The sequence below is a fragment of the Sylvia atricapilla genome, chromosome 22, assembly GCF_009819655.1.
Source record: "Sylvia atricapilla isolate bSylAtr1 chromosome 22, bSylAtr1.pri, whole genome shotgun sequence".
Classification (NCBI taxonomy): domain Eukaryota; kingdom Metazoa; phylum Chordata; class Aves; order Passeriformes; family Sylviidae; genus Sylvia; species Sylvia atricapilla.
The window spans coordinates 6,152,783-6,165,853 of NC_089161.1; the positions used below are offsets into that span (position 1 = coordinate 6,152,783).

At 54.8% G+C, this 13,071-nt stretch overlaps 2 protein-coding genes across 2 annotated transcripts; one reads left to right on the forward strand and one right to left on the reverse strand.

Annotated features, from left to right (window-relative positions):
• Positions 1 to 2,380: 2,380 nt before the first annotated feature.
• Positions 2,381 to 8,040, reverse strand: SLC66A1 (solute carrier family 66 member 1). Its single transcript, XM_066334408.1, has 8 exons — positions 7,802 to 8,040; positions 7,118 to 7,305; positions 6,326 to 6,455; positions 5,812 to 5,899; positions 4,692 to 4,840; positions 3,840 to 3,932; positions 3,238 to 3,423; positions 2,381 to 2,991 (listed from the first exon to the last, which is right to left on the reverse strand). The coding sequence occupies exons 2-8, from the start codon at positions 7,285 to 7,287 to the stop codon at positions 2,893 to 2,895; spliced, it is 915 nt and encodes a 304-aa protein (XP_066190505.1). The 5' UTR covers positions 7,288 to 7,305; positions 7,802 to 8,040; the 3' UTR covers positions 2,381 to 2,892.
• Positions 8,041 to 8,597: 557 nt separating this feature from the next.
• On the forward strand, positions 8,598 to 12,736 carry LOC136370808 (aflatoxin B1 aldehyde reductase member 2-like). The gene is made up of 7 exons (XM_066334411.1): positions 8,598 to 8,832; positions 9,593 to 9,780; positions 10,392 to 10,496; positions 11,007 to 11,103; positions 11,202 to 11,301; positions 11,611 to 11,740; positions 12,287 to 12,736. The coding sequence occupies exons 1-7, from the start codon at positions 8,607 to 8,609 to the stop codon at positions 12,446 to 12,448; spliced, it is 1,008 nt and encodes a 335-aa protein (XP_066190508.1). The 5' UTR covers positions 8,598 to 8,606; the 3' UTR covers positions 12,449 to 12,736.
• Positions 12,737 to 13,071: the final 335 nt, after the last annotated feature.

Genomic DNA, 13,071 nt, shown 5'->3' on the forward strand with positions numbered 1-13,071 from the left:
TATGGAATGCAAAAGGGGTTTTTGTTTTGATTTTTGGTTTGTTTTTGGTTTTTTTTTTTTTTTTGTAAAGCTTAAATTGAATCTACATCTGATACTTGAGCCTCCATACTAAAAAAATGGAAAAAAAGAAAAAAAAAGAAAAAAAAAGACTAAAACAATAAAAACAAAAAAAATCCCAGGAAGATGTGTGTGTGATTGTGTCCTCGTTTCTCTTCCCTTCCTTGCAAGGTTACTTGGGGTATTTTTTTTTTATCCTGCATCCAGAAATGTTTGTCTGGAAGGGGGTGTGATGTCCCACTGCCCTTTGGCCCTGTCTTACCCACTCTGCTGCCCTTCCAAGGTGCTGGGAGTGATGCTCCAGACATCCAGCAGATGCATTTCCAGATGTACTTAGGGCTGAAGGATCTGCCCAGCTGTGCTGGGTGTGTTCAAAACAGCCCTGGGCAGAGGGGCTGTGCTGGGGTGGGTGGCTCCTCACACCCTGCTGACCCTCCCTGTGTCACCTCCCCCAGCGTCCCCTCCTGAGCCCTTGGTGGCCAGAGGGACCTGGCACAGCTTTGGGATCCCTGCCTGCTGCAGGCTTTGGTTGTACCAGACCTAATCCTGGGGATGCACAGGAAGATCTGCTGGGCTCCTCCTGCCCCTGGCTCTGGGAATTGCCCTCCGTGTGACCCTCTGCAAGGGGGACTGTTGGCATTAACACTGGTTGATTAATTAATGTGCTCTGATTTGCTTTTGTACCATGACCTGTGTCCCACCCAGACTCCTGCACGTGGCCAGGGTTTACCCAGAGCCTGAGTAAGGTCCTGGAGCTCCTGCAGGACACAGAAAAGGAGGGGATCCCCCAGGGAACACTCGGGGATTTGGTTGCTGTCTCACAGTTCTGTCCCAACACAAACCTTCTCTGAAGCTGGAGATAAGTTTGTGTGAGCTGTGGAGCCTGGGAGGGGAGACTCCTGGTGAGGTTTTCAGTTACCCTCTCCCTCAGGGCTGCTTGTTTCTGCTTTAACACTTGCCTCTGCAAAATCCCAACACAGGGACAGAGCTGCAGCAGTGACCTGGAGGGATGAGAACCTCGGGGAGAGCCTCGGGAATTCCCAGCACCCCTGAGGTGGCTGTGGGTGTGTCAGCTCCATCCTGCCCAGCCTGAGTAAAGTCAGGGTAAATCAGCTTTGTGCCTAACTCGTGCTTCAGGTACACCTGTGGGGACAGACTGTGTGATAGAGATAGATAGATGTGCTCTTTCTTCCTTATGGCAGAAGTTCTTTGCCCAGGTTTAGGAAAAGCCAGTTTGTGACAATTATTTGGTGGAGTGAGTGGCAGAGATGATTTGCTCATGGTTTGGATTAAAATTGGATATGAATTGTTCTATAGTTCCCAGAGAAAGACAGGACAGGAAATGCTGCTGGCTTCAGGATGAGGTGAGCAGCCCCTTTGCCTGTGAATCTGGAGGGGCAGAATCATTAATTAATCCAGCAAAAACCCACTCACCTGATTCAAGGGGCTCAGAGAGACTGAAAAACATGTTTCTTTTCTGAAAACAAATGGGTCAGTCCCAAGTCCCAGCTTGTGTTTCACTGAACCTGCTGGTGCAGCTTGGTGGGCACTGAGCAGCTGGAATCCCATCTCATGTGAGACCCAGGCTGAACTGTGGAACCATGGATTGGTGTCCTCAATGTGAGGACAAAGCAGAGTAACTTCCACGGGAAGGACAAATGTCATGGACTGGCTGAGGAATCATAAATGAATGATAATGGAGGTAAAGCTGAAAGGGACACAATGCTGGGTATCAGGAAGGGAGCTGGAGAGGGGAAGGGGCAGCAGAAGGAGGAGCTGATAGCAACTGCAGGAAAAGAAAAGCTCTTGTTTCCACAAGGCCAAGCTGTGATAGTTTTTCCTGAAGGGTCTCCGTGCTTTGGTTCCCTCCTTTTCCCGGGGAGACTGAGCTGCTCATCCCCAGCAGGAAGAGCTCAGCACACAGGAGGGAGCCTGGCTGCCCCTCCACTCCTGATGGGGACACAGCTTTTTCCCCTGCTTCCCTGGTGAAGGAGCACTGTGCTGAGTTCAGGGCCCCAAGGGGGATAAACTCATCAGTGTAGTGGATGAACTCAGCAGTGCTGAGGATAAACTCATCAGGTTGAGGCTAAATTCATCAAGTTGATAAGTTCATCAAGGAGAGGACAGGAACCAAAAACCAGAGCAAGCAGAGGCAGCTCTTCTGCTGGGGAACAGCAATGGAGCAACTTCCCCAAGGAATCCGTGCAATTATAACATGGGTGAGGCAAAAAAGGAGAAGTCAGAGAAATGTGACTGTGAGACACATTAGGAAAGAGGCAGGAGCTGCCAGGTAAAACAGCACAATGAAACCAAGGGAGGCAGGTGGGGATGGATGTGTTTTATAGATGGGTCAGCCGTGCTAATTAAAAGAGGTGTGGACTGAACACTTTGGTTGTGCTGCTCCTTCCCCACGGGATCCAGCCCTGTGTGTCTTCCAGAAGGAGCTGAGCAGAGAGTTGTGAGGTCACAATGGTGCTCATGTCTGTGGCAGGACAGTTGTCCCTGTCCCCTCCCCACGTTTTTCAGCACCAAGGAAGTTCCAGATCACCCTCTGGAGACACAGCAGCGACCAGGCTCAGCTGTGGGGCACTGGAGCAGCGAAGAGCAACTGAGGTATCCAAAAGTTCCCTTTTATCCTGGAAGCATCATTGGTATCAAAGAGGCACGAGGTGTCCCAGCAGCATCCTCTGCCACCGCCTTGGCAGCCCAGCATGTCACCCACGGGCTTGGGGCCTCTTCTGCCAGGAGCCACTTGGATGGAGGGGCCGGTCTGCCCGGCCCTAAGGCCTTCCTCATGTGCATCCTCTCCCTCTCCCTGCAGGGCAGGGCCCTCTGTCAGCTCTCTGGGCTCTCATCCTGCCCCCCAAGGAGAGCATCCCTCTCCTCGAGGCTTCCAGGCCGTCCCTTCCGATACGCCAGGAACTGGAAGGAGATCTGGGGACAGGTCAAGGCTCTGCACACTCACAGGGAGGATCTCTGGGTGTCACCACCCCGACTCTGTGCCAGGACAGGTGGGAGCAGGACAAGGAGCTCAATGCAAACCAGGGGCTGAGGCGTTTTCAGCCAGTGCAAACACCACAAATCACCCAGGGAGCAGCATCACCCCAGCCCTGCCTGCTCCACTCGCTGCAGGGCCCTGCTGGCAGGATGGCATCCCAGCCATCCCAGGGGAAAGGATACAACCATGTCGAGGGCCAGGACACCCAGGCTGCCCACGAGCCAGGGCAGGTGGTGCAGGATGTAGTCATCTTGGCCCTGGCCTGGCTCTGGGTTCTTCAGGAGGACACTGAGGCCATACAGGGAATTCCCCAGCATCACCAGGGCAAAGAGAGAGTAGGAGACTCCACTGGTGGATTTCCTCTTGTACTGGGAAAACAGGGAGAGGAGATGAGCTTGGGTGCAGCTCTCCTAAATCTCTCTACAAGATGATATTAACAGAAGCTTGGGTGCAGCTCTCCTAAATCTCTCTACAAGGTGATATTAATCATCCTCTCCCCCAGCATTAAAAAAAACAGAAGTGATGACTCAATGCTGAGAGTCTTTTAGTTCTCCTTTGGCTTGTTAAAAAGACAAAATGAAAGCCACGCCCTCATAATATTAGTAGATTAAATGGGGGGAGAAAAATAAATACAGAGGAATAGTCCCTATGGAATGTTCAGAGATGGGGCCTGGGACCTTGGAGCAAAGAGGAGAAAGGAGAACCCCCTGGGGAGAAAGGAGAACCCCCAGGCCCCTTTGGAGTGACCCATGAGGAGCCCCAGGGTCCCAGGCTGGGCACTCACGTTGGTGCAGATCTGGGGCACTCGGGAGCACAGGTAGAGCACGGAGGAGATGGAGCCAATGGTAAATCCAATGATTTCAGTCCTGGAGAAAGGCTGCAAGGCAGGGACAGGGACAAGGACAGGGACAGTCCCTGTGCTCAGAGCCCCAGCACAGCCACACCCAGCCCTGTGTGTGCCCAGCTCCCCTCCTCTGACAGCCTGGTGATAATTACAACTGATAATTATCTCTCACTTTGCGACAGGAAAATACCCAGTGCAATGTGTTATAACAGGAATTGGGTTTATTTGCATTGCTCAGCGACGTCCCTTTCTATTGCCAGAGCAAAACTGTTTTGCAAACCTACTTTCAGTTTCAGCCGACTGAGTTACCTTGCTGCACTTTCTTGCTTGTTTGATTTTCAATAATATATAAAAATGTGGATAATTGAAGAAAGAATCATAGGGGAGAAGTCTTTCAAATCTCCTGAACCACTTTTTTTTTGGAGACTGTCCATCCTATGCAGCTACCTGAGATAAAGTCTATTTGCAAACAGAGGTGTGGGAAATGTGAGGTTTGCTGACTCTTGAGCAGGCCCACAGAAGTGCTTGAAGTTTGAAGTGAAAATGCCCTGAAATGTCTGAAATCCTGCAGCAAACTGAATTTTGGAGGAATCTTTGGAAAAGTTCTCTTTCTAGTGTCACCTTCCTAGACTGTAACAGTCTCCTGGTGAACAATTTGGTCCTCAAATAGGAACAGCCCCTAAGCCCAAAACACATGGCAGGGTTCTGGGTGTTTTTTTGGGATCACAGCACCCAGCAGGACACCCCCACCCAGGCCTCTATCCCATCTCCCAGATTTAGGAGCTGGCTCACCTTTGGTGCAAGCTCATCCCCAGGAGCTGAGAGCAGAGACCTCCCTTTGAAGGTCCCTGGATCCTCGGTGCTGGCCCTGCCCAGGAGGGAGAGGCTGGACAGGGAGCCCACGGAGAGGAACACAAAGGCTGCGTTGATGGGAGCAGGGACTGCAGGAGTCACACAGAGCCTGGTTAGGGAGAACCCAGCAACCCCCAACAGCCCCAGGGCTGCCAGGACCCTCTCGGGGTGAAGAAACCTCCAAACTCCCCCTTATCTCACCAAGGGATGGGGCAGTGGCTGCTGTGGGTGGTTGATGTGGTTTATCCCCCAGTGATGTGCCCAGTTTGTACCTTATCGGGGGGAAACTGCTCCTATCTCGGTTTCTGTGGGTTTAGGGCTCTTAAAAACCATCCCCACTAGAAGATTTCACTGTCTTAAGTCACTCTCATATTCCTGGCAGAGCAAACTTTGCTGTGGCTTATTTTTTAGTAGTAATTTTTCAGTAATTTTTAGTGATTATATTTAGTAAATAAGCTCTCCACCTTAACAAAACTATGTATCTGATGGGTCAAATCCCAACTGGCTAATAACTTTACATGTCTTTACTAAGTCAAATAATTATCCCAGTCCCAAGGAACCTGTTTAGGGTTGAGCAGTGCTGGAAAGGGGATTTTCTCTGTCTTCTCTGTTCAAACCCTGCAAGGACTGCACAGGTTCCTTTTTCACTTCAGTTGAACAGCCAGGAACTTCCCTGTCAAGGCAGGAGCACTAACCCCGAAACAGTCAGAAAACTTCCCCCCTTTCCCTCCCAGCACTGCCTGAGTCAGGAGTTCTGTGGTTCCCAGCTCCGAGGTGGAGTCACCACGTAACTGTGGGGGATTTATTTATTTCTGTGCCCAGTGAGGCTCACGGGGGGGTTGTTTTCAGCCTGGACACTGTGGTGGGGGTTGCAGGGTCTGCAGAAGCCCCAGGCCCAGCCTGTAGCTGTTTGTTGGATTTGCCTCTCCTAGGGGCTCAAATTACACAAGGAAAAAACCCCAAACAACCCAGCAAGCAATAAGAGGCATCTAATAACTGTGCCTGGAATCCCCCGGAGCCCCCTGGAATGTCCCTCTCTGTTCCCAGTGCCCCAACTCACAGGCTCTGCCCCCGTTCTTCACGCGGTAGTAGCAGTAGAGGGAGAGCATCCCCAGGTCTGCCAGCACGTAGTAAATGGCCGTGTACACCTGCGGGGAGGGGACGTGCTGGGGACACCCGCGGGGACCTGGGCGGGCTGGGATGGTCCCACAGGGATGTTCCCTGCTCTCCCGGGGTCCCTGGGGGAGAGGGGATGTCCTGGGGTGGAGAAGGGAACAGCCCCGGAGGGAGAGAAAGGAGTAACTCGGGGGTGAAGAAGGGAGCATCCCTGGGAGAAAAGGGAAAACAGGGAGCATCCCCAGGGTGGAAGAAGGCAGCATCCCCACGGGGGAAGGAGAGAGCATCCCTGGCAGAAAATGGACCACACCCGCGGGGGAAAAGGGAGCAAGCCCAGGATGGGAGAGGAGAGCATTTCTGGGGCAAAGAGGGAGCACCCGGGCAGTTTGTGTCTCTGGCTCCCAGCCCCTCCCTCCTCCCCGGAGCCGGGGTGTTTGAGAGCCAGCCCGGCCCGGTACCTGCAGGGGCAGCTGATCAGCCAGGAAGGAACCGATGAGGTTAAGGAGGTCTCCGCCCAGCCATCCCAGCAGGAAATAGATGGAGAGAGCCTGGTCCATGATGCCCGTTCTGCAGGCCTGGTAAAACTGCCTGCAGAGCATTGGGCAGAGGCACAAACATCACCCTCAGCGGGGTCTGCACTACCTGGGAGCCATCCCCAGGATTCCTGTGGACCCCAAAGCAGTCAAGGGAGGAAAATCAAGGCCACACGCTCCCCTGGCCCCAGGTGGAACTCCTGAGCCCCGGTGCTCACCGAGCGCCCTGTGGGAGGAGCAGGGAGGATGATCCCAGCTGCAGGATCCTTCCCTCTGGTTGCAACAGAACCGTGACCCCTCACGTGCCCCTCTGCCACCCTTGTGTCAGCACTTCCAAGCATTCCAGGGCTCCTGGGGACATTCCTGCAGTGTGACCTGTCCTGCCGGCCCTGCACGTGCCCGACGTGGGACATTCCGGCTGCCAAGGACAGCAACAACAGCACGGGCACCGCCGAGCTCCGGGGCTGCGCTGCCTGCTCCCCTCACCGAAATCTGCCGAGCCCGCGCTGCTTTTCTCGGCGGGGATTTATCAATTCCAGCACCTTGTGCCGGCAGCTCGGCTTCTGCCATCCCCCGGGAAAGGGCTGCCCGGGATTTGGGAGCCATACTCTGGGATTTGGGAACGGAACCCAGGGATTTGGGAGCGGGACTCAGCGATCTGGGAGTGATACTCGGGGATTTGGGAGCAGTACCCAGGGATTTGGGATCGATACTCACGGGAAGGCTGCAGCGATGAAGCAGCCGATGGAGCCCAGCCCCAGGATGATGCTGGCGACATCGCGGCTGTCCTGGGCACACTCATTGAACACATCCATGATCCAGCGGGAGCCGTTGGGACAATCAGAGACATTCCCAAAGGGGAGACCCCTCCAGCGCCGCGCAGCCATGGAACCGCCGGGATAACGCTGGGGAAAAGGGAATAGCACAGGGAAAAATTAGTAACACTGAGGAGCGACAGATCTGTGCGAGGGACGGGGCTGGGACTCCTCCGGCCGCTGGCTCATGTCGGAAAATGGATCGTTAGTGGAAAATACACTTTTACTGGCCCTGGTTTTCCTGCCAGTATGGCACGGTTTGGCCTCGAGGGGAAAAGAGAGGAAATGAAAGAACAAGAAATAAAGAAGAAATAAGAAGGGGAGAAGAGGAAAAAGGAGGAAGAGGGGGAGGGGAATAAGGAAAGGAAAGGAAATAAAGGAAAAGAAGAAAAAAAAAAAAGAAAAGAAAAAAGAAATGGAAGAGGGAAAGGGAAAAAAGAAAAAAAAGAAGAAAAAAGTAGAAAAAAGAAGGAAAAAAGATAACAAGAAGAAGGAAAAAAAAACCCAAAAACAACACAACACGTGGGGGAGGGTGTGGGGGGGCGAGCGGGGAGAATAAATAAAAGAAGCCGAAATCCAACCCAACCTGTCCTCGCAGCACCGGCGCTCGCCTCCTCACCGACGCGTCCGGAACTGTATTTTTCCTTGAAAACTCGCTCTTTTTAAAACTTGGGCTGTTTTTCTTTTCAAATCCACAACTCCTCAGCCGCCCGGCGGGTTTCCCGTGCCGCTGTCCCAAATCCTGCCCAGTTTCCTTTGCTGTTCTCGCGAATTCTGCCGAGTTTCCCTTAACGCTGTCCCAAACCCGCCGCTCCTGCCGCTCCTTCACCGCTTATCTCAGGCAAGTACCGGAAACCGGGATTTTTTCACAGACCCACAGCGTGAAATCAGCGAGCCTTTTCTCAGAGTCTCCGCATTTCCAGACGCTCCCCGGGGTTCCCGGCACCGCCCGTCCCGAAGCCGCAGTTCGCTCCCGGGACGCTCCAGCCCCGCCGTGAGGGGCCGGGAGGGCGGGGCGGGGGGCGGGGCCGAGCGAGGAGTGGGGCGGGGCCTAGGGGGCGGGGCCTATCGGGGCGGGGCGCGGGGCCTAGCGGGGGGCGGGGCGTGAGGCGGGGCGCGGGGCGGGGCCGAGTGGGGCCGAGGGCGGGGCCGAGTGGGGCGGGGGGCGGGGCCAAGCACGGCGCGGGGCGGGGCCGAGCGGGGCGGGGCGCGGGGCGTGGGGCGGGGCCGGCCGGGGCAGGGGGCGGGGAGTGGGGCGGGGCGCGGGGCGGGGCCGGCCGGGGCAGGGGGCGGGGCCGGCCGGGGCAGGGGGCGGGGCCGGCCGGGGCAGGGGGCGGGGAGTGGGGCGGGGCGCGGGGCGGGGCCGGCCGGGCCGGGGCCGCGCAGGCGCGATGGCGGCGCGGGCAGCGATGGCGGCGGCGGCGGGCGGCGGGGCTCGGCCCGCGGTGGTGCTGGGCGCGATGGAGATGGGCCGGCGAGCCGGGCCCGAGGCCAGCGGCGAGATGCTCCGCGCCTTCCTGCGCCGCCGATACCGCCTCGTCGACACCGCCTTCATGTACGCGGGCGGCGAGTCCGAGCGCATCCTGGGCACGCTGTTGGCCGGCGGCACCGAGCCCGGTACGGCGTAGGGCGGGCTGCCCTCGGGGAGAGGGGCTGCCTCGGGCCCGTGTCGGAGGAGAGGGGCTGCCCTGCTTTCCCTGAGGAAAAGAGTCCCCTCTGCCAGGCCGACAGTGTCCTTGGGGAGAAGGAACTTGGCCAGGACTCGTTCCGTGAGGAGAGGGGTTTTTCCTCAGGACAAGGGCTTGCCCTGATCAGAGGGAACTCGCTGGGAGCCGTGCCCTGAGGAGAGGGGTCTTCCTTGAGAAGGGACTTCCCTGTGGAGAGGATTTCATCTCTTCTGCCAGACTAACGCTGTCCTTGAGAAGAGACTTGCCCCAGGACTCATTCCCTGAGGAGCAGGGTCTTCCCTGGGGAAGGAGAAGGGTCTTTTTGGCAGACTGACACTGTCCCCAAGGACAAGGGCCGTTCTCAGTGTCCATTCCCTGAGGAGAAGGATCTTCCCTGCCCAGCTGACTCCCTCCTTGAGGAAAAGGGACTTGCCCCGGGCCCATCCCCTGGCAGTTTTCGCTGCCGGGCTGATGCCATGCCCGAGGAGAAAGGACCCCCGTGCTAGTGTGGACGCCCTTGAGGAGCAGACTTTCTCTGTCTGGGGCAGACCCTCAGTCCCTGCAGAGAAGAGCCTCCCCTGCCAGGCTGACGGGATTCCTGAGGAGAGGCACCTTCCCTGAAACACCTCCAACACTTGGGTTATGTCCCTTATCCCCACTCCCCTCCTCAAGGTGGAAACATCCTTGCTCATTCCTTCTCTCCCTGCCAGTGGAAGTGGCCACCAAGGCCAACCCGTGGAATGGGAACACGCTGAAGCCGGAGAGCGTGCGCTCCCAGCTGGACACATCCCTGGAGAGGCTGCAGAGGACCAGTGTGGAGCTCTTCTACCTCCACGCTCCTGACCACAACACCCCCGTGGAGGAGACCCTGCGTGCCTGCAACGAGCTGCACAAAGAGGTAAAGTGCAGAGTCCTAGCCTGGACAGTCTTTGATTCCCTCCTTCCCACTGCATTTTTTTAAACCAGGGCCTGCAACAAGCTGCACAAAGAGGTAAAGTGCAGAGTCCTAGCCTGGACAGTCTTTAATTCCCTCCTTCCCACTGCATTTTTTCAAAACCAGGGTTGCTCGTTGTGCCCGTCCGCAGCGCTGGGTTTGTGCAGCTCTGGGAAGAGGAGACACACTCCAGGGCAGAGCTGAGCAGCCTCTGCTCTTTGTGTGCTCATGTGGTGCACTTTGTTCCCAAGAGCTCTTGGAACATCTGAACTTTGCTTCCAGCCCTGTTAACAGTCTGTGTTAAGATTAGTCCTGGTAATGAGTAAAGAATTCCTGAGTTTCGTTTATCAGGTTATACCATTTAAACAAGAAGGTGTGAATTCCAAATTAACAGAAAATGGGGAATATTTTTGTTATATTGTAATAATTCATAGTCTGTCAGAAAAGGTAGGTAGGGGTTAACCTTTCTGGACTAAAATTTGGTGAGTGTCCTTTTCACTGTACTCATCTTGTGCTGTCTGAATCCAGATGAACTTTGAAACACTGGAGCTGAATTCCCTTTTATTCCTCTGCAGGGGAAGTTTAAAGAGCTTGGCCTGTCAAACTATGCTGCATGGGAGGTGGCAGAAATCTGCACTATCTGCAAGAACAACAACTGGGTGATGCCAACTGTGTACCAGGTGAGGGAGGGGAGAAGCTTGGATTTGGGCTCCCCAAATCTAGGACCAGTCCCAGTGTGCCAGGTGCAAACACAGAAGGAATCTGCTGCAGTTATTCTGGGAAGTCACGGAGTCACTGAGGTTGGAAAAGACGTCCAGTCCCAGCTGTGCCTGATGCCCACCTTGTCCTCAGCCCAGAGCACTGAGTGCCACATCCAGGCCTTCCTTGGACACCTCCAGGGATGGGCATTCCAAACCTCCCTGGGCAGCCCCAAGGCCTGAGCACCCTTTCAGTGAGGAAATTCAGGAAGCTAAGCAAGGTCACTGCTCAGAAACAGCTCAGTGCTTTCATTGCTGGAGTCAGTAACTCCCCTGGTGTGGAACTTAATTTATTTGCAGTCCTTCAGTGAGTGTGTTCCTAAGCAAATCATAGCCTTGTGTGACCTGAAGCTGCTCTCTTGGATGGGTATTGCCAGGGAGGGGTGGGAAGGAGCCCTGAGCTCTGTGTGAGCTGTCTGCCCCCCTGTGCAGGGAATGTACAACGCGACCACGCGCCAGGTGGAGGCCGAGCTGTTCCCCTGCCTGAGGCACTTCGGGCTGCGCTTCTACGCCTACAACCCGCTGGCAGGTACAGGGGCCAGGGGCAGGCTTTGGGGTAAAACCCTGGGGAATGGGGGCTCTGCAGGGCCAGCCCACCCCCAAACCTGCTGCTGCCTTCCTTCGCAGGCGGGCTGCTGACCGGCAAGTACAAGTACGAGGACAAAGACACAAGACAGCCCACTGGGAGATTCTTTGGGAATGACTGGGCTCAGGTCTACAGGGACAGGTATGTTCTCAGCTGACAGACAAGCAAGAGTGGCTGCATTAAAAACCACTCTATTAGTCAGCTGAGAGGAAGCAGAATTGACCAAAACTTGGGATTATGTCAGCACACGTGGTTGGGGCTGTGGTGTGTGACTGAGCTCTGCAGGGTAGATTTTAGGCTCAGCTTCCTCACAGCTCCAAGGGAGATTGCAGAAGTCCTCAGAAGCTACAAAGAGTTGTATGAGGCTTCCCGAAAGCCTTTTGATTGGAATATAGATATACCACTGACTAGAGGTCCCAAGGGCAGTAAGAATGATTTCTTTTCATGCAGGTACTGGAAAAAACACAATTTTGAGGGAATTGAACTGATAGAAAAAGCTCTGAAAGAGGCTTATGGCTCCACTGCACCCAGCCTGGCATCGGCTGCACTGCGCTGGCTCTACAACCACTCCAAACTGCAGGTGAGAGCTTGAGCTGGGCACTGCTGCCAGCCCTGGGCACTGCTGTCGTGGCTCACACAGGGAAATTTCAGTGTAGGGGTGTTTTAATCCCGTAGGATTGTGGCATTCCAAAGTGAATATTGCTGTACAGACTCTGCCAGGCAGCAGGAGTGAGGCAGCTCTGCCTTTCCCCGTGGTATCCCACGTGGTTAGAATGGGAAGCTTCAAGTGGAAGATTTTAGGTGTCAGTTACTGGTGTCTTGGCTTCCCATGCACTCAGCTTCCCTGCAAGGAGAGCGCTTGCCATTCACTGGACTGGGAAACTAATGCTTAATATTCCTGATGTCCCCTAAATGTGCCTGTAGCCCATCATAAAGAGGATTTGGCAGCTTCTGAGGATTTGGAGTGACTTGGGGACATCCTGGCCTAAGTGAGCAGAATTTGTGGTGTCAGTTGCTTAATTCCTGGATGTTCTTTAGTGGAAAAGGCTTCGTTTGGCTCTCTTGGGAGGTGGCTTGGGAAGCGAACTTTCTTTTGGGATCAGCAACGCCTCCCATCTCTTCCCAGGGTTCTCTTGGAGATGCAGTGATCATTGGGATGTCCAACCTGGAGCAGCTGGAGCAGAACCTCAACTACAGCGAGGAGGGCCCACTGCTGCCGGCCGTGGTGCAGGCGTTTGATGAGGCCTGGAACCTGAGTGCCCACGACTGCCCCAACTACTTCCGCTAGGGAGGGCTGGGACACCGGGCACGGCTCCGGGGACTCGGGAGAGATCTGCCCTCCCAGCCATGGGTGGAGGGCTGCAGGCTTTTCCCCAATCAGTGAAGCTTTGTAGGATCCATACCTGTGCCTTAGTCCTCCCTCCACCCTGCAGCTCCCTCAGCACACCCCGTGATTCAGGAAGCAGCTGATGGGGAAAATGAACGCGTTAATGAGGTGAAGGCCCCTGATCTGCTTTAATGTGAAATCTTAAATAATTACATACAAGAATAAAACATCTTTCTAGTGCAGACCCCATCTCTGACCTGTGTCTGGAACCTGGCATCTTGTTGGCAGCACTTGGGGACTTTGAATTACAGAATTTCAGGATGGTTTGGGTTGGACAGTCCTTAAATCTCATCTTGTTCCATCCCCTGCCATGGGCAGGGACACCTTCCACTATCCCAGGGTGCTCCAAACCCTGTCCAACCTGCCCTTGGACACTTCAGGGATAAAGTAACATTCCAAGGATTGAGCTAAGTATCATCTTCTGTGTCAGAATAACAAACCCTCAGCATCTTTCCCTTTGCGCTATATCAGAGTTCTATTAGATTCACACCCTTTCTGCTCGGTTTTCATGTTTGAGCTGGTAT

Coding starts and splice junctions, on each gene's coding strand:
- SLC66A1 (XM_066334408.1), bottom strand. CDS start 7,287: ATGGCTGCGCGGCGCTGGAGGGGTCTCCCCTTTGGGAATGTCTCTGAT. Junction 3,424..3,839: donor TGCCCCAGATCTGCACCAAC/GTGAGTGCCCAG, acceptor CTGTTTTCCCAG/TACAAGAGGAAATCCACCAG. Junction 2,992..3,237: donor TCCTGGCCCTCGACATGGTT/GTATCCTTTCCC, acceptor ACCTGTCCCCAG/ATCTCCTTCCAGTTCCTGGC.
- LOC136370808 (XM_066334411.1), top strand. CDS start 8,607: ATGGCGGCGCGGGCAGCGATGGCGGCGGCGGCGGGCGGCGGGGCTCGG. Junction 9,781..10,391: donor GCAACGAGCTGCACAAAGAG/GTAAAGTGCAGA, acceptor ATTCCTCTGCAG/GGGAAGTTTAAAGAGCTTGG. Junction 10,497..11,006: donor TGATGCCAACTGTGTACCAG/GTGAGGGAGGGG, acceptor CCCCCTGTGCAG/GGAATGTACAACGCGACCAC.